Consider the following 24,312-nt stretch of genomic DNA (forward strand, 5'->3'; position numbering starts at 1 on the left):
AAAAAAAAAAAAAAAAAAAAGGACGTTTGACGGTGTGAACTTTCCGTCATACATCTGGATACATTACAGATACTCCCTCCGTTTCAAAATATAAGATGTTTTAAAGAAATTTTTTGTTTCATAATATAGGATGCTTTCAAATTTCAATGCAACTTTTAGATTAGTTTAGTATTTTATATTATGCAGTATTGTTTCTGATTGGTTGAACTTATTAAAAGTAAAGACTTCTTAATATGCGTGTTTTGCTTAAAACATCCTATATTTTGAAAGGGAGGGAGTATATAAAACTTGTTTAAAAGCTCTTACGAGTATTATGATGTGGTATGCTGACTGTCTTTAGTGTTTTTCAGGGACCCGGGTTCGAACTTCGAAGTACCTATATTACGAACAGTTTAGATGTTTTTTCCTCTATTTTGTAAACCTTTTTTTTTTGGGTTATCTTCCTCAATTCCTTTAGAACTCGATTCCCCGTTCTCCTCGATATTCGATTGGTCTCATTAACATTTAAATATTATCTGTTTTGATTTCATTGCAAAGAATTTGACCAGTACTCAAAGACTCAGATGGATATATTGAGATTTGGATTAGATCCCAAAAATCGAAAACATACTCAATTCGAACAACCCTAGGGAAAATCCCCAATTCAAAGAATGGTTATCCATTATGCTATTTTCGGTATGGTTAAACTTGGATGATTCTTTTGGTTAAACTAAACCGGGATTGGAATGTTAAAATTGTACCAACCATTCATCAACCCAACTCCGCTCAATACACAGACAGTCTCAGCATCAATCAAACTCTTCTCTTCCAGTTCAACAATGGAAGGTCTTCGAGAATCTCAGCATCTCTTCGTCAATAAGAACATCCTCGTGCGTCTCTCTCTCTCTCTCTCCCTCTTTTCATCTAATACATTTCCTTATCTCTGTGTTGCGTATTTGATGTTAGCATCATCCATCCCATTTTATGATTTTTTTTAATTCAATTTCTCCTACACGAAACCCTAAAATGATCAATACTCTTCAGTAGATTAACAACTTCGTGGTTGAACAAGCTTTTTTGCCCTTATTTGCACAAACCCTTTTTTCTGATTTTAGTCTTTGTGTCACAATGATAGGATGGTTCTGTCAAGATTATTCCTGGTGAAGATGATACATCAGAGAGTTCCAATCCCAAAAGAAAAGTTGAAAGCCTCTTTTGTGTCATGAGAAAGAGAACTCGTAGGCACAAGTCTGCGGATGATGATGATACGTTTCCGGATTTAGATAATGATGTACACATAGGTGTTGATGGTGAAAGTGACTTGTGGTTTGAAAATCTTGTGGATTATGATTCTCTAGATGAGGGTTCGATTGTAGACGACTGCTGCGGTGGAAGTGACACAGACCTATCTGAATTTGATGTTATATCTTAACATGTTCTAGACGACAATGATGTGTTTACCGGATGGAAATTTTTGTCTGTATGGTCTGATGAGGATGAGGGATCTCTAGTTAGTAAGTGGTCTTCAGAAACTTTGAATTCTATCTTGTTGTCATCTCTTGATGGGAATAGTGCAAGGTCTAGTCATAGCAATGACATCTCTCTCCTCCATTCTGAACGGAAAGAAGATCAGATATTATGTGTCCCTGGGGATTGTGATGATATTTTGGAGTGCAGTGTCATCAAAGAAGATCCAGTAGTCCCATACAATTCTGATATCTTCGAGAATGATGGCGATAATTCAGCTACAAATGAATTTAGTTGTGGAGATGTCATCAACATGCAGGGGTCTATGGAGATAATGTGCATTGATGATGATGAGCTTATGCCGTATGAACCAGTACCGCTCTGCATTGTTCCTCCTAATGGTTGGGAAAGCAATTTGCTAGAAACCTGTTCACTTCATCATATCGACAGTGAGTACAACGGTCATGATGATAATATTGGTCTTGAAATCTCTCCAATACCTTTAACAAAGACTCTTGAAAGACCTTGTAGGCCATGGTCAGTTTGTGGCTCTATAGTTGCAGTCAGAAACTTGCCTCTAATGGAAGGTAGCTCAGGTGCCTGTAGATCTTTGGGTGAACAGTTAGATGTAAATGTTAATAGCTCTGAGGACAAGGACGCAGAACTTGCTCAAACCCCATCAACTCTATATCAGGAAGAAGTGGATGGTGAAGATGAGATTGACATTGATGCAATGGTAAACCCCTGATTACTCTTTACACAAGCATGTCACAAATTATTCTTCAATGTATTTTCTGATCTCTGACTTCACATGAAAATATTTCCAGATTCAAAAACTGAATCTAGTTCCACATGATTCAGATTCATGCTTCAACAGGGAAGGTAAATGTTATGCGGCCTATTATAAACCATATGCGGCCTATCATGTAACTAGTTCACACTGTTGCATCCAAAAGGATTGCAAAAAATACAGTTATGCATGTCTCTCTCAAACTATAGTTATCTCAATTATGGTTCGCTTCATGATACCTAGAATGGAACATGTCTAAGCACCCAAGACATGCATTAATTGGATTGGAACAGTGCACAAGAGCTTCATTGCGGAGAGCAATTATGTTTCATGGGGCAATTGCGGTCCTGCATTCTCGTGATTCAAAGCATTATGTCAGAAAAGGCGAGGTATGTTAGACAAATCATTTTCTTCTGTCTCGATGTTATCATGTCGTATCAAGTCCTCTAAGTTACATGGCAGAAGATCATTTATTTGTCTTAGGTAATTATTGGGAGATCATCTGAAGGCCTGAATGTTGACATTGACTTGGGTAAATATAATTATAGGAGCAAGATATCTCGGCTTCAGGTGAGCCTCTTTCCAAATTAAAACTTGTTCACCTTGCTAATTAGTTGCTAATGTGCTATACTTATTCTTTCTCCATATATTTTACAAAGGCATTGGTTAAGCTAGAGAACTACGGATCATTCTCTCTGAAAAACCTTGGAAAGCAACATATCCTTGTAAATGGAGAAAAACTTGATCCAGGACAGATTGTAACCCTCACATCGTGTAGTTCAATTGATGTAAGCACAAGCTCATGCTTTGTACAAGTGTGTGTTAATGCATCTTTTATAACTAGAAACTCCCAAATTTTGCAGATCAGAGGAATAACATTTATGTTCAAGGTTAACGAAGAAGCAGTGAGACAATTCTTGAAGAACAACACAAGGAGAAAGAGTGAGGATGACACGAAATTCAGATGGTGCGGATAGATTCTGTTAATACCTTATGCTCTACCATTCTCTGCATAGTCTTAATGGTTTATTAATCCCACCTGGCTTAGGATCAGTAGTTAAGACATCTAATGCCAAAGAATGAGTGATCCCATCGTATCAGTGTTGATGATTTAAACTATGTATAGAGTTCCCTTAGTTCTTCAAATTAACATTTCATTACATTTTGACAAATCTCTATTAGAAAAATCTGTTCTGTAACTCTCTCACAAGCTAAAACCTTAGCGTAACAAAGGCTAACTGTTCACTCAACACCACGAAGGATCTGATAAATGCGACGAATTTGAACGGTTCAATATCATCTGTTCTTGGTTTCTTCTGGTTATTTTTGGTTCGATAAAATGTGGTTGGTTTCGTTTGGTTTAAGATCAATTGGGTCAATTAAACCAGGATATGAGTTTTATTTATTGATCCATCATCATCGGAGTAACACCAGTCAACTCAATTCAAAAAGTTCATAACTCTCTACAAGAGATAGAGAGAGAGAGAGAGGTGTCACAGACTTACAGTAATCCATGGCAACTTGTGAAGTGAAGAGGATTAAGCTGGGAAGCCAAGGCTTTGAGGTATCGGTGCAAGGCCTTGGTTGCATGGGCCTCACAGGTCATTACGGTGCTTCAAAGCCGGAAACTGACGCCATCACTCTCCTCCATCACGCTATTCACTCCGGCGTTACCTTCTTTGACACCTCCGATATGTATGGCCCTGAGACCAACGAAATTCTCCTCGGAAAGGTTTGATTTTTTCGAAATTTCCCAATCTGCAATTTGATCTTGTTTCATTTCATGGTTAAATTGGGCAATAAAGAATCGATTTTTAAAAAATTTGTTAGGCTCTCAAGGATGGGGTGAGGGAGAAGATGGAGCTTGCGACCAAATTTGGAATTAGTTATGTAGAGGGGAAGAGAGAGATAAAAGGAGATCCTGCTTATGTGAGGGCTGCTTGTGAGGCTAGTTTGAAGCGGCTTGATGTTGCCTGCATTGATCTTTATTATCAGCATCGTGTAGATACTCGTGTCCCTATCGAAATCACTCTAAGGCTTCTTACCTTTAAATGTAATGGAAGTTACATAATTCAGGGGTGTTTGAGTTCATCTCAGTGAGCTACACATCTTTGGCTTGGTATATGTTCGGACTAATAGAGTTGAAGAAAATAGATTTAGAAGATGATGTTTTCTGCTTAGGTTTCTCTGTATGATCGTTAACTGAGCAAATTTTGAGGTTGTCATCTACTTATTTAAGAGCTAGCTTTTGAGGAATAGAGTGCCCTTTCTGATGAAGTGATGTGGGATGCTTACTTAGTTACTTTTTTTTTACCAATGTGGGATCTTATCATCTCCCCTAATAATTAATTGTTAGACTAGACTCCTTACGGGTTTTTTTCAGCTCTCTAGTAGTTTGTTGACCTTTATAGAAAGCTGGTACCTTTTGCTAAACTTCACAATTTCTTTTGTCTGTCAATTCATTCTAAGATGGGAGAACTGAAGAAGCTGGTTGAAGAGGGTAAAATAAAGTACATTGGTTTGTCTGAAGCTTGTGCCTCAACTATCAGAAGAGCACATGCTGTTCACCCAATAACTGCGGTGCAGTTAGAATGGTCCTTGTGGACCAGAGACGTGGAAGAAGAAATAGTCCCGACCTGCAGGTATTCAGATTTCATTCTCAACTTCATGATGCTCTCTCTATCCATTAGTCATGTAACGTCTTGTCTTTCTTTCTTTAGGGAACTTGGGATTGGGATTGTTGCTTACTGTCCTCTAGGACGAGGTTTCTTTGCATCTGGACCCAAGCTTGTTGAGAACCTAGACAAGGATGACTTCAGAAAGGCAAGTACATAGGCTTTGTTTGAGTTGTTTAATTGATGAACCTTAAATAACCTGTGATAAATCAAATGACTTCATACAAACTCAATTATTGCAGGCTCTACCAAGATTCCAACAGGAAAACTTAGACCACAACAAGATTCTCTTCGAGAAAGTTTTTGCCATGTCTGAGAAGAAAGGGTGCACTCCTGGACAACTAGCCCTCGCATGGGTTCACCACCAGGGAGATGATGTTTGCCCCATTCCAGGAACCACTAAGATCGAAAACCTCAACCAGAACATTGGAGCTTTATCAGTAAAACTCACTCCCGAAGAGATGTCTGAGCTCGAGTCCATTGCCCAACCAGAGTCTGTGAAAGGAGAAAGATACATGGCCACAGTACCAACATTCAAGAACTCTGACACTCCACCATTGCCTTCTTGGAATGCTGCGTAAATTACCTGATAGTTTCTCTGGCCAAACAGATGGTTTTAAGAGTTTAAGGTGGCTCTGGTCAAAGGATGGTTTATGTATAGTACATATTATTTCTACTCATCCTATATACTGTGACCACTCTCTGCAGAGTCTGCAGTGACTAATATATAAGCATGATTTAGTCACCTAATGCCAATGAATGAGTGATCCCATCATATTTGAACATTTTTCATCTTCTTCCATAGATCCATAGGAGGTTAGAGCCAATGATTTGGAACCTTTTCTTGCAACAGCTGTACATTCTATCCGATGAATAAAAGCTTACCAAAACAAAGGCTATCTTATCACCCAACTCTACCAAGACTCAGCTTCATCTCTTTGAAACTTCTACCAAATAAAGTTTCTGCTATGTTGAGTAAGTGAGGGCTAGTTTGAAACGGTTAGATGTTGCCTGCATTGATCTCTATTATCACTTATCAGCATCGGGTCGATACTCGTGTATCTATTGAAATCACTGTAAGCCTCCTCAATGTCATGGTTCCAAAGACTGGACTGATAGGTTCTGATCATATTGACACTTGCGTCACTTATATCCTCTGTTTGTGATACTACTAGATTGTTTAGTAAGAGCCAAGTTCTGCCGAAATGATGCAAATGCAATGGAAATGGAAGTTTATAGGTTAGTGAGCATCAGTTCTTTTGCGTTAGGATATGAATAGGGACCAAGAAAATAGATGGAAGACTATATTTCTTTCCTGTGGGTAACTCATTCCTGAACCTAACAGTTTGTTTGTCTGCGAATTCCAAGATAGGAGAATTGAAGAGTGGAAGAAGGTAAAGTAAAGTATATTGGTTTGTTTGAAGCTTCCGCTTCAACTATCAGAAGAGCACATGCTGTTCACTTGATAACCGCTGTGCAAATGGAATGGTTTTTATGGTCGAGAGACGTGGAAGATGGTATCATTCCTACCTGCAGGTGTCGGTGTGAGAAAACAGCATCAGCGGATACTTGTCCTTACTCCTTCGTATACATGTTTTTTCATATCCTCTCTTTTAGTTCTTCAGGTCCCTTGGGATTGGAATTGTAGCTTATAGTCCTATAGGAAGAGGCTTTTTAGCATCAGGACTCAAGCTTAGTGAGAATACGGACAATGATGACTTGAGAAAGGAAATTACTGTTATTTGCATTGAAGCACTTGACTGAGGACCTTAGATAAACTGTGGATATACTGTACTCTACCAAGATAACAGGAAAATTTAGAACATAACAAGATTTTCTGTGAGAAATTTTGTGCAATGCAAGGAAAGAAAGGATGCACTCTCACACTGGAGGCCATTTCAGGAACCACTGAGATTGAAAACCTCAACCAGAACACTGGAGCTTTATAAGTGAAACTTACCCCCGAAGAGATGTTTGAGCTCAAGTCCCTTGCCCAACCAGTCTATGAAAGGAGAAAGATACATGGCCACAGTATCCACCTTCAAGAACTCCGACACCCCACCATTGTCTTCACGGAAAGCAGCTTTAAACCGCAAGAGTTTCTCTAACCAAACCGCAAAAAGAATCTGCTCAAGAATGAAGAGTGTGTTGCATGTTCAATGTCTACAAAAATAATCTGTTAAGACGAGTTTGTGTTGGATGGGTAGAGTCTTCAATAGTATCATTTTCTATGCATCATATAAATTGCGACCAATCTGGCAATCTCTATAAATCAGAAATATTACATCACCTTTAAACCATTAAGACAAATATATGGTCACAACCCACGGAAAAAGAGGAGCCATATCATATGGCAACTGAACTGAGAAGTACTGTTAATAGGAAGTGCCTCTGAAGACCAAACCTTACAAATATGTGTTCTTGATACAAACATCAAATAACTCTTATCTAAACCTTGAAGAAACAGCTAATCTATACAACCAACTCTAACAAGGATCTGTGCAACGAATTCCTATATTGGATTGACCACCAAAGCATTTTGGCACCGGAAAAATAATCAGTTTTGGAGACAGAAGGATTTGCAATACGGGTTTTTGACTAGCCTGCGGTTCAGTTCAGTGTGTTAATATTAGCCGACAGCACAAAGGGTTTCCACAAGGTCCCATCTTGTTCAATCTTGTGTGTTTGAAAGAGGGTTCAGCAGTTGACAGACCATCATCTTTCAGTCTGGGTAACGTCGAACAACTGCCATTAACCAGCTTCTTGTGCTATCTCCTTTAGCATTGGTCAAAATCCAGTTTCCTTCCCCATCAGTTTCTCGGCTCCTTCTTCAGATAGACGCTCGAGGGAATGATATATGATCTCGGCTGAGAGACAGATTAAAACATTATATTTTAACATCAAAACTGGAGTGAATTAAATATTACAGTAAAGTTATCCATAGTTCATCCAGATGGACCAGATCTAAAGCAAATAAGCAATGTTCTTGTACAAAATCCCCTTAATAAATTATCGACTTTTGGGAGTGATAAGAAATTATTTTCATGAAACAGAGGCAGATTTGGTAGGCAAGCATTTGAGGTTTTTAATCCCCTTCATATTCAGGAACATCATACCTTTAACGGTCTTATCCAAATAACGTTCAGAGAGGATGCAAGATTGCTTACCTGTGTAGTACTCATCATTAAACTGCTTGCAAGATCATTGTTAATTGAAACGGGAAGAGGTGGCATCCGGCTTATGATACCAGGCATCTCCTTCATGCTACAGCAATGTTAAGTAAGAGTTTAGTAAATCAAGCTTTTATAAACAAGACGGAGAAAGGCTACAGAGGAAATGTATCATTATTGATATAGCATGCTATTGATCCACATACTCATTCAAGATGGCACTGATGTTATTTTTTGCCAGATAAAATAGACTGGTGTTATCCTGTGGCTGTATTGCAGAAAAGAGAATGTCAGACAGGATAGGAATTCCATTAACGAAAGGACAACCACTGTGGAAGTGAAAAATAAAATTTATGATCTTTTCGTCATTTTTTCTGCTCATGCCAATCTTTGCCTACCAATTAGCATTTAAATCTGATTCACCCACGTAGAATTGCGATAACAAAAATACAAATCAATTACCTTGCTTGCAGAAAGGTTTGAAGAAATTTGACTGAACGCTTGAGTATTCTGCCGTAGACGCTCCATAACCGCATCACTTAAACCTAAGAAAACAAGAGTTTGAAAATGATATGAAACCTAAAAATGTGGGGCAGTTGATAAAATGGTATCTATCTAGCTAGCAAGATTGAGTTTTTTTTTTATATGGTACAGCAGCTGAGACGGGACAGTTATAAAGAGAGTCCAAGAACACTCCAACATCGATACTGTAGCAACAAGATGAACCACAAATTGAAATTCCAGATAAGATGCACATTGTCGTTCTTCTTTATAGTTCTATCCATTGCAGAAGAGAGAAGAAGACAATGATGCCGAAAATACTGTGACCTAAATAGTACTAACCTTCAAAATGCATGCGTGGACTCTGGCACATATTGCTCATGGCATATGTAGCATTTTGTTGCGGCACGGTGGAGAACATGTTCAGTTTTGGGGGTAAATCCACCACCTAAATTAAGAGGAAATCAGTTACTTCTATGTTGGGTTTCTCAAGGAGAACAAGTTTGTAGCTGTTTGAACAAGAATCCATTTGCAACCAATAACCTCTACTAAAGCAAAATATGACCTAGGCCATTTACACTCATTTGTTTATATAGTTACAAAAGAAGATATACCCTAGAGTTTCGTTAAGCAAACATACCTTTCTATAGTTAACCGTAGTGCCGGCGCAATGTTCTTCACCTTTTCTCCGTTTTTGCTGCAAAAATGAATATTATTAGCGAAGAAAATCTCAGAGGCATGGATTTAAGTATTTGAAAGATAAATGATAGCAAATTAGCATTTATTCTATACATTAAAAGGGGTAATACTTGAATGAGTCATATATCTGCATGTACAACTCAGCTCATAAAATATCTAATCCGCTTCTTCATCCCAACCTCATAGTTATGACAGGATATAGACAGTAAGGATAAGCCAATAAGGTAATATTCGAGACTATAATATTTTTTATTATGCGAATCTAACACTAACATGTCGAAATAAACTTCAGAGAGTCTAAAAGTTCAGGGATATTAGTTTCAGGGTAACTACAGAGATCAAATCAAGCTTTAGGGTCAAATCAAGTTCCTACATGACTCCAGAACTAACAGAAAGCCAGATCCATCGTCAGCAATACTTGTAATTTCTCTTCTTGCACACTCTTACCCATACTTTAGAAAACTTTTATGATATGGTAGGGTGTCTTTTCATCAATAGAGAAATAGAGCTTTTAGCCAACCTAATAGCCAAAAATATATATAGAAGAACTTTTCCCATAGGACATATCTTTAACAAAGCATACACCCAAAGTAGTGTCACCATGTTGGTAACCCCTTTTTTTTAATCACCCAATCAAAAGGACGTAACCAAGAACTCATGAATAACAAGTAGGTATGCAAACCACTTACTAAAACTGATTTGACAATGCATTAGGAGCTTACCGTCATCCATTTACATCTCATTGCTACATCCCGTACACTTTTATCTGGTAGAGTTGATGCGATCTTTACATACTTTGTAACCTGTGGTTCATCTTTAAATCTACAAAAGAGAAGACAAAAAGGTTTCAAGCAGACTAGAAACAACAAAAACTGATACATCAGTAAGAACACACGCAAAGGCAAAACTTTTAACATTTATATGCACAAGACTTACTTTGCAAGACCTTTCTCCAATATATACTGTTCCTCAACAGACCAATCGACAGCCAAAGAAGCTTCATGTTTGAGTCCAGTAACGGAAGCCGGAGAATTTACAGTAAGGTGGAATCCAGAGGAAGCATTCATGTTCGAATTCGCCGAAAACACTAAACCGGTCGTGCTAGTACTCGGTACGCAATAGTTATCCATCGGAATCATCACTCTACAGCCGAGTAATTTTTGACCTACACGACGAAACATAAATTCAATTTAGGGTTTTAACCATTCAGAACTAGAATCGATTAAATACTCAACAAAAACCTAAAAAGAGTGGAACTTTAGCAAAACCCACCTCGAATTTAGCCTAAAAACAGAAGAGGAGTAAGCTTCTACGAAGCTACAGATGCGAGCTCGATACAAAACCCTAAACCCCCTTCTTTAACGATTGGTGAAGTAAGTAGAGAGAGATTGAGATCGTAGAGAAGAAAATTCACAACGAACCCAGTTAGATCGCAATAGAGATGGAGAAGAATAAGAGGGCGTGATCCGATTCGTGAAGAGTGACAGCAAGATGCGAACTTTCGAATTTGCAGAAGAAGCTGGCGAGGAGAGAGAGAGAGAGAGAGAGAGAGAGAGAAGAGGGTGTTTTTGGGTTTATATTCTTTTTTAAGTAGCAGACACCACTTTTTCTAATTCCATTGTGGTTTTTTATTTTAGCTTTTCTGTTTTGTCCACTCTTTGAAGAAAGATGGTTTGTTCGTGAATAAATTTTTTAATCTCTAGCGCTATTTTGTGAATTACACAGTCACATACACTTTGGAACAAGAAAATTATCTAATTTATATTACAACAAGGTATTAGAAATTTCATAAAGTTGGGTATTTCATTTTCTTTTGTTTGGTTGCTTTTTTATAGGCAAAAGATGAGTATCCATTTCAATATCCTACTATATTAATTGAGAAGTACAAATATGAAACTAACCTTAGAATGTGTAAAAAATTACATTCAATTGCCATTAGAAAAAATTAATTAAGCTTAATTAACTAATTAAAATAAATATAATTAATTAAAAATAAAAAACACTTACAGATCAAATATTAAAAAATCTAAAAAAATATTTTCTCTCTCTAATAAACTATGGACGAAATTACTAATTATTTTTTTAAAAATATATATAAACCAATAAGAATTTTAAAAACTAAGATTTTATATCCAAGTATACAATACAATTATTTTAATAACTAAATTATGATTCTCTTATCATCTTTATTTTATTTTATTTACAAATTGTTTGAAATTTTCATATAATACTTATAATTAATAAAATGCATATTTTTTTTCTGCATATGTTGTGATTTGAATTTTTAAAAACGAAAATTTATTACTCAATGTATGAAAATGTGTGTTTTAATTTCCACATCGGCGGGTTGGTAAAACTAAATTTATATAAATGATAATTTAATATTTTTTATTTGCTCACAATTATAATATTAAATTTCTATTTTATATTTCATAAAATAATGATGCAAATACAACAAATAAACAATATAAAAATGTAATAATACATCAAAAATAAAATACTATAATATTCTAAAATAATAAGTATTCAAATAGACTAATAGATTTACATAACAATTCAAAATAAATATTATCTCAAACAAAATATATATTTTTTAAAATAAAACAATAATTTTTATTATTATATTATAAATTTTTAAAAAATGTTGATTCGTGCTTTAAGCACGGGATATATCCTAGTAATAGAGTTATTTTAGTTTTTTTACACTATGCCTTATACTGAAACTTATTCATTTTCTTTTGTTTGGTTGCGTGAATTTATAAGTGAATATAGTATATCAATTTAGTGCTATTTTCATATTTTCTAAATGTGTAATCTTTATGAGGAATCTCTTATTTATTCATACAAACAATAAATAGATGATAGATCTATACTGTACTTATGTGTATTCAATTTTTACTTGTTGATCATAGGCCTGGGCAAAATACCCGGATCCGAATATCCGATCCGAACCCGATCCAAAAAACCCGATCCGAATCCTGTATCCGAAATTGTAAAATATCCGAACGGGTTCTAAATCTCTAAATCCGAAAACCCGAATCCGAACCCGATCCGAACCGAAATCCGAACGGGTAGCCGAATATACCAACATTATTAATATATAGTAGTAATGTATTATTAATATTTATAATTTAAATAATATAAGTGTTCAAAATATTCAAATATTTAGATATCTTTGACAATTTGAAGTATTTAAACTGTTTATTAGTAAACTTGGGTAGAAAATACTCTAAATTTTTAGATATATTGCGTATTATTGAATAATTTACACTAAATTAGATACTAAAATTTTGAGTTTTGTGAACTTCGGGTAATCCGAATCCGAACCCGAAATACCCGAACCAAATCCGATCCGAACCCGAAGTCTAGAAATACCCGAACGGGTCCTATACCTCTAAATCCGAAAACCCGAAAACCCGAAATACCCGAACCGAACCCAAACGGGTACCCGAATGTCCAGGATCATAGTGGTATTTTATGGTGATGATAAAAATTTAATATATAAAAGCAGAATAATAAAAAATTTGACCAGTAATAACCAGAAACACAAGAAGAAGTGAAATGACAAACAAGAGAAACTTCCATTGAATATATATACACATTTGATCTCCAACGCAAACACAGAACTCCCTGTGACCCTTTTGAAAATGTTGCTTCTTCCTCACAATTTAATCTGGCCTCCACACACAGTTTGAATATATTAATCTTCTTCACCTCAGAGAAGCAACACAGCATGTCTTCGTCTCTTAGATTTTGTCTATTCTTCTATAGTGTTCTGAAGATGTATACTTACTAAAGCCTCACAGGAGAAATCTCATACCCCCCTATCTTGCCAACCGCTTTTGAAGCATCTAATACATGAGTTCATTTAAAATGTGTAACCCAAAAGGAGCAACAGAGAGGGTTTTCACCTAGAAAAACACCACATCAATCCCAATAGTGAACCTATGTCTCTTAACTCTGAAAATGCAATAATAGCCACCATCACTAGATTTGGGTGTATATAGTTCTAGTGACAATTTGAGCCTATATTAAGTGGTAACGAAAAAAGCAAACAACAACAAGACTCTGTTCTGTTCTGTTCTGTTCTGTTCTGTTCTGTTCCACACAGAATCTGCATCTGTAAACTTTACCTCTTCAAAGTCCAAATCTGAATCCAAAACTAGTTAAAAATGGATAAAAGAAGAGAGTTTGAGAGAACCCATTAAAGAAAGCAGCTGAAACTTTCTACGATGAAGACAATGATAAAAAGTTGTGTTTTGACCTTTATGCCCCTCATCATCGTTCCAAAACCCCTAAATTACAATCTTTGGGTCATCAATCTGGATCTAATCCACTAACTCTCTCCAATTGTCATCCTCGCTGTCGAACCCCCAAAAGATGATAGCTGTGATCGGATTGCTTCTGGGTTTTCTAATTTCAGCATTGTTCTTAATCCAAGGAAAGCGAAGATCAAACGGAGATCATCAAGACAAGAAGAAGAGATCTAGTAATGAGCCTGCAGAAGTCGTAAAGCCTAAGAGCTATAGCAAGAGTGAAGTCTCAGAACACAACAAAAGGAACGATTGTTGGATCATAATCAAAGATAGAGTCTATGACGTTACTTCTTATGTTGAAGAGCATCCTGGTGGTGACGCCATTCTAGTTCATGCTGGTGATGATTCTACTGATGGCTTCTTCGGACCTCAACATGCTACTCGTGTTTTTGACATGATCGAAGATTTCTACATCGGACAACTTAGTCAGTAAGAACCAAAAAAAAGCCAANCTTTTTTTTTTTTTTTTTTTTTTTTGTATTCTCTTCTGCAGAAACTTTTTGTCTTGCTAGTGTAACTCTTTTTTTCTTCCATTGTAATCCCAAAGTTTCCTCCTTTTTTTTTGTTTCTGTTAATTTTCATGGCAAATCTTGAGTTTCAAATTCAGGGCTTTTACTCATTTTGTTCTGAGTGAGCTTAAAGCTAAGCTCTGTTTCAAGTGTTCTTGTGGGAATCAATAGGATCATCAAACACGAAACTATTTAGTCTGATCAAGAATCATAAATAATACTGTATTCGACAAAAAAAGCATAACCGAGATCTAGATTTCGAGTTCTATCTGATATAGACCTAAATCCAAAATACAGAAGCATTGACATTTGCCAAACAAACTACCAACGTTCATATGATGAAGGTCGGCCTCCAGCTCGGCTAGGACGGTCATAAGGACCAGGTCTGCTTCTGTAGGGTCTTCCCTCATCGCGTAATGGTCCCATAGCTCCATACCTATCACTTGTATCCCTTGCGTATCTATCCCTGTCATAGCTTCTCTCTCTCCCGCGGTATTCATTCTCAAGTTGATGATGATGATGCTCAGGCATCCCATACCTATCAATCACCAAACGCTCTCCAGGTGGTGCGTATCTACATTGTTAATGCATCAAAAGATCATGACTTTCCTAAAACCAATAGAATGTTGCAACCAAATTTATTTAGACCAAAGATAAAAGAGCTACAAACCTCTCCATCGGATAGTGATCACGAGGTTCATACTTGTCTCCACCATCAAAGCGGTCCCTATAGCTATATCGTCCCACATCACGATCACGGCGTGCTTCCAAGTAGCGGTCACGGTCACGCTCCCTCTCTAGTTCACGATCTCCATAGCGATCACGATGTCCATCGAATCCTCCAAGTCTAGAGCGCAACGGTAGGGGATCTCTAACCCGTCCTCGATCACCACCAGTTGATGGGCAGTCTCGAGCCCAATGACCAGGGCGTCCACACTTAAAGCACTCATCCTCACTTCCCTTCCCTCGGGATGAATAGCCTCCACCCTTAGGCAAATTGTCTGCATCGTCTCCACCAATTTTGGGCTCAGCCTTGTTCACTGAAATGACCCTATTACCCAACTCCCTCCCATGCATGTGCTTAATTGCATCATCAGCTCCTCGGCGATCAGTGAATGTAATAAACCCGAAACCACGTGGACGGCCAGTGTCTTTCCCCACCATAATCTACAATTACACAAAGAAGACCAAAAATATTATGAAATGCATGTTGAGCCAGGAAGGAGATATATACATTACTACGAATCAGATGTTACATTAGAGTTAAGAAATAAGCAGATATATTACATTACTACTCTCATATAGCATGTACTAGAGGTGGCAAACTCCAAACATTTACAAGCAAACAGAAGACAGCAAGATTCAGAAACTTCCGTTGCATAATAGCATTGACACGAAATACTTTTCAGCACTAGAAAATTCATTCGAGGTCCTTAGAATCACAAAGCACGGAGCACAAAGTCAAATCACATCTACATCACAAGGATTATCTTCCATACCAATCATCCTAGCAAAACAATGGTGGAGATTAGCCTCTAGCCAACCATACCCTTGCAACTGGCATGTTACCTCAGATCACTTTCACATTACCTAATGTGCCCACCAAAAAATCCACAGAAAATGCTTTCTAATGCTAATTCCACTAAACAAAGAAGCCTAATATTCTGATCAAGACCATTATTGACCAGAAACTTATACTTATCATATTGGTGTATAGATAAATACTTATGAATACAAACGGGGTTGTATTCCAAAACCGCTTACTCCAACAAACACACAGAGAACTAGTTAGGAATCTCTGATGCCAAACAAAAAGTACTGCACTGATGCTGAGAAAACAGCCATAGGTACAGGATAAAGTATTGGTCCACAGAGCATGATCTATATCAAAACTCTTGGATTTCCAAGCTTAGTACCCTCAAATATATCATCAGGTCCAGAGAGGTTAACAACTGCGTATTTAGGTCCTACGAAAGCTCAGCTATATCCTGCACTGAATCCTTCAACAAGTCAAGAAACCTCAACTAAATGCGTGAGATTCATCCTCAAACCATCTCAGCCATGAAAGATACTCCAAACATCTGGGCATCAAACCAAATCTTCAACAAAAACAAAACTACAGCTAACAAAGCTCAGAGATATCATTCACTAAACACAAACTCCAACACGAGTCTCTGATAACTCTGATCGTCTGTTATGCAGCACAAGCAAAGAAGGAGATTAAGACCTGACACTCAGTGATTTTCCCGTAGCGATCAAAAGTACTCTCAAGCTGCCTCTCTGTCACATCCCAAGACAATCCTCCCACGAAGATTCTGCTCTCAAGATTCCCATCGTTTTCTCTGTCTTTCATCGTTGAAACTCTCACTGAAACCCAAAGCAAAGAATAGTTAGCCCACAAAATCAAACTCTTACTTAAACAAGTCAAGTCAAAAACTTTCAATCGAAACTACGAATCGGGTCAAAAAACTTGTTGAAATCCGAAGCAAGAACAAGAAACCCTAGAAATTTTTCGCTTTGATAAACCCTAATTACTCACCGCTAATCCAAAGGTTGAAACTTTACACGGTTTTGGTGATTGTGATGGAGAATGAAGCAACTCTTCGCTGGGGATTAACTTCTTAATTTATATAAGGACACAAATGTTGTGCGCTCAATGACTAAAACACCCTTAGAAAGTCGTTTAATTACAGAACTAACCTATAAACCCTAAAACCCTTCTTCTTTTCTTTTAGTCTATCTCCCTCTTTTTGAGTCTCCAAGCTCTCTCTTCTGCAAAACTCACGGTACTAAAGTCTCCTCTTTTCTATTTCACTCTAATCCAAAGTTTGGTCCTTTGCACTTGATGTCGAATTTCTAAATTAGGGTTTTTATCTCTGTAGTGTAGAAGCACGAAGAGAAAAATGATAAAGAGACGATTTTACAAGCTTGAGCATGGTGATAAAGACAGTGGATCCGATTCGTCTTGCTTCTCTTCTGACTCTGATCCTGAGACAGAGGAATCAGAAGAATCTGAAGAAGAAGACTCTGTTGCGGAGGTTTCCGAGGACGATGATGATTCAGGAGATGATGATGAATCCCCAGGTTTGCTTCTTCAATCGATTCATTATGTCTTGTGACTGTACTTGATGAGAACCCTTTAGTAAGTAATGGTCTTTTCTAATTCTCTGTTATAGCTGCTGAAGATGATGCTGATGCTGATGATGATAACTCTGATGGTGATGACTATGGAAGGAGATTGGAGGAGATGTCAATGAGTCGTTATTTAGAAGAACCACCGGAGGAGGTGGAAGAGAATTATATTCTAGGTTGTATGATAAAATCCAAATCGGTTTATAAATGCAGATATTGTCCAACCGTTGTTTGCTTGAATGAGAACACAATGCAAGCACATGTTTCATCAAAGGTAAATTACTTTGCTTTGAACTAGGATCTGAGTGTTTGGTCTTTCTGTGAATCAAATACTACCATAGGAAAATTAGTTAGCTTTATCATACAAAGGATTGAGTGTTTGATCATTTTGGAATCTAAGAAGAAGTAGATGATAAGCCTGACGTTTGGTTTTAGCATTTTCTCTTCAGTCTTGTTGTTTATCATATAGATTTTCTTTCATTTGGCTCATTTCAGAAGCATGCTCGAATGGAGAAATTGGTTAATGGAGGAAAACTCAGAACCGATGATGAAGAAGTTGATGATCCAGAGACCCCCTCTCAGGTGACATTTTAGAAAATGCGAACAAGTGCTTTGTGTTCTGTCAATGAGTCCTAACTAAATTCTTGCGATTAAATGTAGGACAATCAGACAAAACGGAACAAAAGATCACAAAGACTGAGTAAGAGATCACAGAAACAGGAAAAGGTAAATGTGCTTGCCCATTACTGTAACATTGTGGCCATGAGTGGTCTGTAGGAAACCTAATTGTCCATATTTTTAATATGAACTTCCAGGGTTCATCGACCAAACATGGAGAAAATGAAGAAGTTGATGATCCAGAGACGCCATCTCAGGTGACTTTTGAGAAAATGCCAACAAAAGCTTTGTGTTTTTCCGATGAGTCCTTTCCAGAGTCTTACAAATATCTTAAATGTAGGAGAAACAGATAAAAGGAAACAGAAGAGCGCGAAGAGAGCATAAGAGATCACAACGACCGGAAAAGGTTATTACTGTAACATTGTGACCATGGTTGTCTTGTCGAAAACCTTATTGATTCGTTTTTCATATGAACATCCAGGGTTCATCTATCAAACATGAAGATAGCAAAGATGTTGATGATCCAGAGGCACCACCGCAGGTTTTCTTTTTGACATTAGAGCAAATGTTAACAAGGGCTATGGGTTCTTCCGATGGGTCATAACCAGATTCTTGCAAAACTCTTAAATGTAGGAGAAGCAGATAAAAGAAAACAGTAGAACACGAAGACAGCGTAATAGATTACAAAAACAGGAAAAGGTAAAAGTAGTCTGCTCTTAATTGTAACCTTTTGACCATGGATGCCTGTCCAAAACCTTATCGTTTCGTCTTTTAATATGAATATCCAGGGTTCAACCAAACATGGAGTGAACAAACAAGTTGAAGATCCAGAGATGCCACCACAGGTTTTCTTTTAAATTATAGCTAATGCAAACAAGTGCTTTGTATTCTTTCGCTGAGTCCTAACCAAATTGTTGCAAAAATCTTTAATGTAGGAGAAGCAGATAGAAGGAAACAGTAAGTCACGTAGACAGCAGAAGAGATCAGAGAAACAGGAGAAGGTAAAAGTAGCCTGCTCATTACTGTAACCTTCTGACCATGGTAGGTCTTCAAAAAACCTTATTGATTCCTTTTTTTTCATATGAACATCCAGAGTTCATTGACCAAACAAGGAGAACACGAAGCTGCAACACAAAAATCTAGAAAGAAAAGGCGTCAAACTACGGATTGAAACTGTAGTATTTACAGCAATATGATAGGCCTGAAAAATTAATCCTTTTCACTTGGAATCGATGGATAGATGAAGAAAGATAGGATGACTGGATGAGGAGTGAGTGTTTTGAGTTGATTATGTTCTCTCTTAGCTTAAAGTTTTGTCTACAAACCTGGTGCTACTGAATATTATTTTGATATATTGAGTTATACAATTGTTGTGTTTCTGTTTTGTTTATTTATTTGTCTACGACTTGCTATCGTTTGTCCTTGGAATCTCACTTCCACGTACTAGGTTATGGTCCATTGTGCTTCACCTTGCCATCTCTTGAACTTATTTATACCATCTACTACAGAACCAATAATGTTAATCTAAACATATACAATACAAGAAGAGAGGTTGGTAAAACGTGACTAGAACCATTTATACAACAAATATACATTTTGCTTAAATTATTATGCTCCAGTACCCCATTATAGCATCATTGATCTTTGGCACTTCCCTCCAAATGTTCTGTCATTTTCTCTCCCCTAGTCAGCAGCACTCAGCACTTGTCTGCCTGAATCTTGAGAAAGTTGAAAGACTGGAGTGAAAAAGACAAAAACTTTAATATTTTCTTCCCTCATTGTACTCTTGTTCTCTATAGTCTCCACCATAAACAATTATTGATATACATATGTGTGTAATACAGTGGAAGTGTGTGTGCAAATATGGACACAAAATAATAAATATAAAATGCATTTATAAGGGATACAAGTGAGATTTGATTAACTTCTCCCACTGCTCTTAAAGTAGCAAGTAAGAAGAAGCATTGGCTTCACGTGACATATTCGCTGTCATGTCCGTGATCGAGCTTCTTTCATCGATGCCATTACAACTGATCCTGTCATGACTTGTAAAACTCTTGATTCCATCATGATCTCTTCTTCTTTCTATATGTTCTTCTTGTTGTTTGCTGTCTACTTGATTTCTCCGGTGAGATCATCAAGCGACCTCGAAGCTCTACTGAGTTTGAAAACATCCATTGATCCTTCAAACTCGATTCCATGGAGGAGAGGAACAGATCCTTGCAACAACTGGGAAGGAGTTAAGAAATGCATAAATGGAAGAGTCTCAAAGCTTGTTCTTGAGAATCTGAACCTCACTGGATCACTCAACTACAAGAGTTTGAACAAGTTGGACCAACTTAGAGTTTTTAGTTTCAAAGGCAACTATCTCTCTGCCTCGTTCCTTAACTTCTCCGGTTTGGTCAACCTCAAATCTCTTTATCTCAACGATAACAACTTCTCCTGCGTGTTCCCTCACTCGCTGACGTCTCTACACCGTTTGAAAACCATTGTTCTTTCCGGAAACCAGTTCTCCGGCAAGATTCCTACCTCGTTGCTCCGTCTTTCCCGCCTTTACACGTTTTACGTTCAAGACAATCTCTTCTCCGGTTACATTCCTCCTCTCAACCAAACAACTCTCAGATTCTTCAATGTCTCCAACAACCAGCTCTCTGGCAATATCCCACCAACACAAGTGCTGAATCAGTTCAATGAGTCGTCTTTTACTGGTAACATTGCTCTCTGCGGTGATCAGGTTCAAAAGTCATGCAATGACACCGCAGGAATCACTTCAACCCCATCAGCAAAGCCAGCGATCCCTATAGCCAAAAGGCGGAACAGAGCAAATCTTATTGGAACCATTGCTGGAAGCATCAGTGGTGGAATTGTGATACTTCTTCTGCTCACATTGCTTCTCGTATGTCAGCTACAGAGACAGAAGCGAGTCAAATCCAAGAGAGATGTGAGGAGAAGCAAAGCTGTGGTAGAGTCAGAAGGAGCAGTGGCGGTAGAAACAGAGGAAGGCACCAGTGACCAGAATAACAACAAAACGTTCTCATGGGAGAGAGCAAGCGAAGAAGGATCAGTGGGGACTCTTGTTTTCTTGGGAAGAGACATCACGGTTGTGAGATACACCATGGATGATCTACTCAAAGCTTCTGCGGAAACGTTGGGAAGAGGAACGTTAGGGAGCACTTACAAAGCGGTGATGGAGTCTGGTTTCATCATTACTGTTAAGAGGCTCAAAGATTCAGGGTTTACTCGCATGGAGGAATTCAAAAGACATATTGAGATCCTTGGTAGGCTCAAGCACCCTAACTTGGTGCCTCTCAGAGCTTATTTCCAAGCTAAAGAAGAGTGCTTGCTCGTTTACGATTACTTCCCTAATGGAAGTCTCTTCTCTCTTATCCATGGTATGTATTGCAACACGCACACACACATTGTTCTTGGTTCCCACAAGCTTTAATGTGTTTTTATATGTGTCTTGTTCCTAGGAAGTAAGGCTTCTGCGAGTGGGAAGCCTCTACACTGGACATCATGTCTGAAAATAGCAGAGGACTTGGCCATGGGTCTGGTCTACATTCATCAGAATCCTGGCTTAACGCACGGGAACTTGAAATCATCTAATGTTTTGTTAGGTCCTGATTTTGAGTCCTGCCTAACGGATTATGGTCTTATTGATCTGCATAACTATGACTCAGTTGAAGACACGAGTGCAGCCTCTCTCTTTTACAAAGCTCCTGAGTGCAGAGACTTACGCAAGACCTCGACACAACCCGCTGATGTCTATAGCTTTGGAGTACTCATTCTTGAGCTTCTAACAGGTAGAACTTCATTCAAGGACCTTGTTCATAAGTACGAGTCTGATATCTCCGCATGGGTGCGTGCGGTGAGAGAGGAAGAGACTGAATTAAGTGAGGAGCTGAATGCTTCTGAGGAGAAACTTCAGGCGCTTTTGAGCATAGCGACAGCTTGCGTGGCTGTTCAGCCTGAAAACCGTCCTATGATGAGAGAGGTGTTGAAGATGGTGAAGGATGCAAGGGCCGAAGCAGTACTGTTCTCATATAACAGCAGCGATCATTCGCCTGGGAGATGGTCCGATACAGTTCAAAGCTTGCCGAGGGAGGATCATATGAGCATTTGAGGCAACCGAAGTTGTTGTGCCTTGTCCATTGTTTTGATTTTTGAAGTATCTCTAGTGAGTTCGTAGTGTAAAAGGTTTTAATTGATGCCATTTTGATTCCATAACTAGGTCTTCACCTAACTAGTATTTTAAAAAATATTTGTCACAAAAAAATAATAATATTTTTTTAATTTATTTAGTTTTCAAATTCCCAATTAATTAACTTTTCTTTAATTAATTTATAATTTTGTTTAGAATATTTTTTCTTCTTCTTATGTTTTATATAGTTTAGAACCTAATTACATTATATTTGTTATTAGATAGAATATAAAATTTTAAAACATTTAGTTTTATTTTCTATAATTAAACAGAAGTATATGCCTATATTGTATGTTAGTGTATATTTTTATGTTTATACAATTTTTTTTTTTTGGAATATTAAGAATGTGTTGTAGCCTATGTTGCATGGAAACGGAAACGGATACGCGGAAACGAAACGTTTCGGAAACGGGAAACGGGTTTTTTCAAAAATTAAGTAATGGAAACGTGTAGGAAATGTATATACATATATAAATATATATATATATATAGATATAATAAAGAGAAATACCCTAAAATAGCACTATTTTAGGTTTTTCTTCCAAAGTTAGCACACAAGCTCAAATTTTCCAAAACTAGCATTTTTCTAAAATTAATTACTAAATTAATTCATGACAAAAGGATAAAATAATTATAATCAAGAGTGTATCGATTCTGATTTTGGTGAAGCTTACAATCTCACATCATCTTCTTCTTCTTCATCTTCTTTGAGATTCAATCAAAGAAGCTTAGGGTGATACTAAATCGGCAAAATCTCTGATGAATCCACAAACTCTGTTTTTGAGGAAAGAGCATGTGACTGGAGCTTGGGTTCACAACGAAAGCTAGACTTGGAGGGAAGAACTGATAGATTTCGATTTGATTGTGGTGTTAGATGAAGACACTGAGATCGATTTTGTTTTAGCATTAATTCACACCAAATTTTGCATACAACACATCCACCGCCACCATCGTTTCAGTCCTGCGAACTCCCACCGCCACGGCCATAAAAACGGACTCAGCGACGGCCACCAACATAGCATATATCAACATCAAAGTTGTTGCATACCAAGTGTTTGTTATAATATCATTGGAAACAAAGTAGTTGCTAATGAGTAAGAAAGTTTGTTGTTGTTGTCCATTTTTATGTATTCAGCTTCTTCGGTTTGTAGTTCTTCGGTTACAGAGTGGCTTAGTATTGTTGATGAAGAAAAGTATGGTGGTGGTGGTGGAAGATCTTCTGGTTCTAGTTATCTCCGTTTTGAGATTTTGGTATATTTAGGAATAGCTTCCTAAAATTCAAGAATGCATTCCTAAATTTATGCAATCCTTCCTAAACATTATGAAATTCTTCCTACACTAAAATAAATGAATTTTTGAATCTTCTTCTATTTATGTGGTGCCTTAATGTATCACATATTACTCAACTATGATGAATTTCATGCACTTTATTGTTTTTAATCACTACTCCATTATTTTTATGAAGAGCATCCTAAATTTCAAAGTGTCCTTCTTGAATATTATTGTAACTTTCCTAAATTTGAATAAATGTGTTTCTAAATCTCTATTTTTATGTGTTTTGCTTTCAATGTGTCAAATATTAGTAGATTACTCCATTAGTAAGGGATAATGATTTCATTTTTGTGCATATTCTGATGTTTGAAAATCTAATTTGTTTTATGAAAGTCATCATGAAGTTCAAGGAAATCCTTCTTGAATTTCATAGAAGTCTTCCTGAATTTCATAGAATTCTTCCCGAATTTCATACAATCCTTCCTGAATTTCATAAAATCTTTCCCAAGTTTCATACAATCTTTCATGAAGTTCAGTCACAGTTAAAGAAAAGTGCTAACATAAAACACTAGTGTACTGATATCATTTGAGCATCAACAACTATAGACCCAAAACACCCAATCACATCCAATGAAGACGCATAAGCCAAAAGTCCAAACCTAGAGACATGCTCATAAGACAAAGATAAGGTGTTGTAACACATAATTTGAAACAAAATACAGTAGAAGTATTTGGCGATTTACTGCACAATAAGAAACATTACCTAAGATTTGATTTTTCATTAGTGATCTACAATTTGTTTGAAGCTAACCCACCACCGAACTCAATACAAATACTAACATTGTTTGTAACTGCTTAGTACAGAAGAACAACATCCAAAGAGAACATCTTTGCGAAGCTGAGCACCCCATCATCGTTGAGAAGGTTATGAAGGAAGAACAAGTGTTCTTTAGTGAGAAGAAGATGACAGGTCTTCCCCATTT

The 24,312-nt window shown here is 37.2% G+C and overlaps 6 protein-coding genes and 2 pseudogenes across 11 annotated transcripts; 6 read left to right on the top strand and 2 right to left on the bottom strand.

Annotated features, from left to right (window-relative positions):
- LOC104787103 lies at positions 722-3,400 on the top strand (annotated as a pseudogene).
- On the top strand, positions 3,483-5,696 carry LOC104787102 (probable aldo-keto reductase 3). 3 transcript variants are annotated; one of them, XM_010512622.2, is made up of 5 exons: positions 3,483-3,968; positions 4,067-4,266; positions 4,705-4,878; positions 4,957-5,059; positions 5,154-5,696. In XM_010512622.2, exons 1-5 carry the CDS (start codon positions 3,750-3,752, stop codon positions 5,490-5,492), a joined length of 1,035 nt encoding a protein of 344 aa, XP_010510924.1. In that variant the 5' UTR covers positions 3,483-3,749; the 3' UTR covers positions 5,493-5,696. The 3 variants fall into 3 exon arrangements, with proteins under 3 accessions (XP_010510924.1, XP_010510923.1, XP_019101510.1); XM_010512621.2 differs by having other exon boundaries at positions 4,067-4,237; positions 4,706-4,878; XM_019245965.1 differs by lacking the exon at positions 5,154-5,696 and having other exon boundaries at positions 4,067-4,271; positions 4,710-4,878; positions 4,957-5,071.
- LOC104789329 lies at positions 5,738-7,106 on the top strand (annotated as a pseudogene).
- On the bottom strand, positions 7,245-10,883 carry LOC104787104. The gene is made up of 9 exons (XM_010512623.2): positions 10,554-10,883; positions 10,218-10,446; positions 10,004-10,103; positions 9,223-9,279; positions 8,925-9,030; positions 8,544-8,626; positions 8,288-8,349; positions 8,079-8,175; positions 7,245-7,778 (listed from the first exon to the last, which is right to left on the bottom strand). Exons 2-9 carry the CDS (start codon positions 10,418-10,420, stop codon positions 7,722-7,724), a joined length of 765 nt encoding a protein of 254 aa, XP_010510925.1. The 5' UTR covers positions 10,421-10,446; positions 10,554-10,883; the 3' UTR covers positions 7,245-7,721.
- On the top strand, positions 13,477-14,199 carry LOC104787105 (cytochrome B5-like protein). The gene has a single exon (XM_010512624.2). The coding sequence runs from the start codon at positions 13,662-13,664 to the stop codon at positions 14,028-14,030; it is 369 nt and encodes a 122-aa protein (XP_010510926.1). The 5' UTR covers positions 13,477-13,661; the 3' UTR covers positions 14,031-14,199.
- LOC104787107 (glycine-rich RNA-binding protein RZ1B) lies at positions 14,280-16,702 on the bottom strand. 2 transcript variants are annotated; one of them, XM_010512625.1, is made up of 4 exons: positions 16,646-16,702; positions 16,334-16,473; positions 14,777-15,273; positions 14,280-14,680 (listed from the first exon to the last, which is right to left on the bottom strand). In XM_010512625.1, the coding sequence occupies exons 2-4, from the start codon at positions 16,457-16,459 to the stop codon at positions 14,428-14,430; spliced, it is 876 nt and encodes a 291-aa protein (XP_010510927.1). In that variant the 5' UTR covers positions 16,460-16,473; positions 16,646-16,702; the 3' UTR covers positions 14,280-14,427. The 2 variants fall into 2 exon arrangements, with proteins under 2 accessions (XP_010510927.1, XP_010510928.1); XM_010512626.1 differs by lacking the exons at positions 16,334-16,473; positions 16,646-16,702 and adding an exon at positions 15,394-16,323.
- LOC104787108 (stress response protein NST1-like) lies at positions 16,843-19,246 on the top strand. Of its 3 annotated transcripts, none has more exons than XM_010512629.2 (12): positions 16,843-16,892; positions 16,994-17,190; positions 17,283-17,512; positions 17,734-17,820; positions 17,899-17,964; positions 18,054-18,113; positions 18,197-18,262; positions 18,338-18,397; positions 18,490-18,555; positions 18,645-18,701; positions 18,792-18,857; positions 18,950-19,246. In XM_010512629.2, the coding sequence occupies exons 2-12, from the start codon at positions 17,010-17,012 to the stop codon at positions 19,025-19,027; spliced, it is 1,017 nt and encodes a 338-aa protein (XP_010510931.1). In that variant the 5' UTR covers positions 16,843-16,892; positions 16,994-17,009; the 3' UTR covers positions 19,028-19,246. The 3 variants fall into 3 exon arrangements, with proteins under 3 accessions (XP_010510931.1, XP_010510929.1, XP_010510932.1); XM_010512627.1 differs by having other exon boundaries at positions 16,847-16,892; positions 16,989-17,190; XM_010512630.1 differs by having other exon boundaries at positions 16,847-16,892; positions 16,989-17,190; positions 18,206-18,262.
- LOC104787109 (inactive leucine-rich repeat receptor-like serine/threonine-protein kinase At1g60630) lies at positions 19,785-22,083 on the top strand. The gene is made up of 2 exons (XM_010512631.2): positions 19,785-21,248; positions 21,330-22,083. The coding sequence occupies exons 1-2, from the start codon at positions 19,898-19,900 to the stop codon at positions 21,977-21,979; spliced, it is 2,001 nt and encodes a 666-aa protein (XP_010510933.1). The 5' UTR covers positions 19,785-19,897; the 3' UTR covers positions 21,980-22,083.

Source organism: Camelina sativa, chromosome 5 (genome assembly GCF_000633955.1).
Source record: "Camelina sativa cultivar DH55 chromosome 5, Cs, whole genome shotgun sequence".
Classification (NCBI taxonomy): domain Eukaryota; kingdom Viridiplantae; phylum Streptophyta; class Magnoliopsida; order Brassicales; family Brassicaceae; genus Camelina; species Camelina sativa.

Coding starts and splice junctions, on each gene's coding strand:
- LOC104787102 (XM_010512622.2), top strand. CDS start 3,750: ATGGCAACTTGTGAAGTGAAGAGGATTAAGCTGGGAAGCCAAGGCTTT. Junction 4,267..4,704: donor CGTGTCCCTATCGAAATCAC/TCTAAGGCTTCT, acceptor AATTCATTCTAA/GATGGGAGAACTGAAGAAGC. Junction 5,060..5,153: donor ACAAGGATGACTTCAGAAAG/GCAAGTACATAG, acceptor CAATTATTGCAG/GCTCTACCAAGATTCCAACA.
- LOC104787104 (XM_010512623.2), bottom strand. CDS start 10,420: ATGATTCCGATGGATAACTATTGCGTACCGAGTACTAGCACGACCGGT. Junction 9,031..9,222: donor CTACGGTTAACTATAGAAAG/GTATGTTTGCTT, acceptor CTCTTAATTTAG/GTGGTGGATTTACCCCCAAA. Junction 7,779..8,078: donor TAATGATGAGTACTACACAG/GTAAGCAATCTT, acceptor TCTGTCTCTCAG/CCGAGATCATATATCATTCC.
- LOC104787105 (XM_010512624.2), top strand. CDS start 13,662: ATGATAGCTGTGATCGGATTGCTTCTGGGTTTTCTAATTTCAGCATTG.
- LOC104787107 (XM_010512625.1), bottom strand. CDS start 16,459: ATGAAAGACAGAGAAAACGATGGGAATCTTGAGAGCAGAATCTTCGTG. Junction 15,274..16,333: donor GGAAAATCACTGAGTGTCAG/GTCTTAATCTCC, acceptor GTGTAATTGTAG/ATTATGGTGGGGAAAGACAC. Junction 14,681..14,776: donor GATCACTATCCGATGGAGAG/GTTTGTAGCTCT, acceptor TTAACAATGTAG/ATACGCACCACCTGGAGAGC.
- LOC104787108 (XM_010512629.2), top strand. CDS start 17,010: ATGATAAAGAGACGATTTTACAAGCTTGAGCATGGTGATAAAGACAGT. Junction 17,965..18,053: donor GATCACAGAAACAGGAAAAG/GTAAATGTGCTT, acceptor ATGAACTTCCAG/GGTTCATCGACCAAACATGG. Junction 18,263..18,337: donor GATCACAACGACCGGAAAAG/GTTATTACTGTA, acceptor ATGAACATCCAG/GGTTCATCTATCAAACATGA.
- LOC104787109 (XM_010512631.2), top strand. CDS start 19,898: ATGACTTGTAAAACTCTTGATTCCATCATGATCTCTTCTTCTTTCTAT. Junction 21,249..21,329: donor TCTCTTCTCTCTTATCCATG/GTATGTATTGCA, acceptor TCTTGTTCCTAG/GAAGTAAGGCTTCTGCGAGT.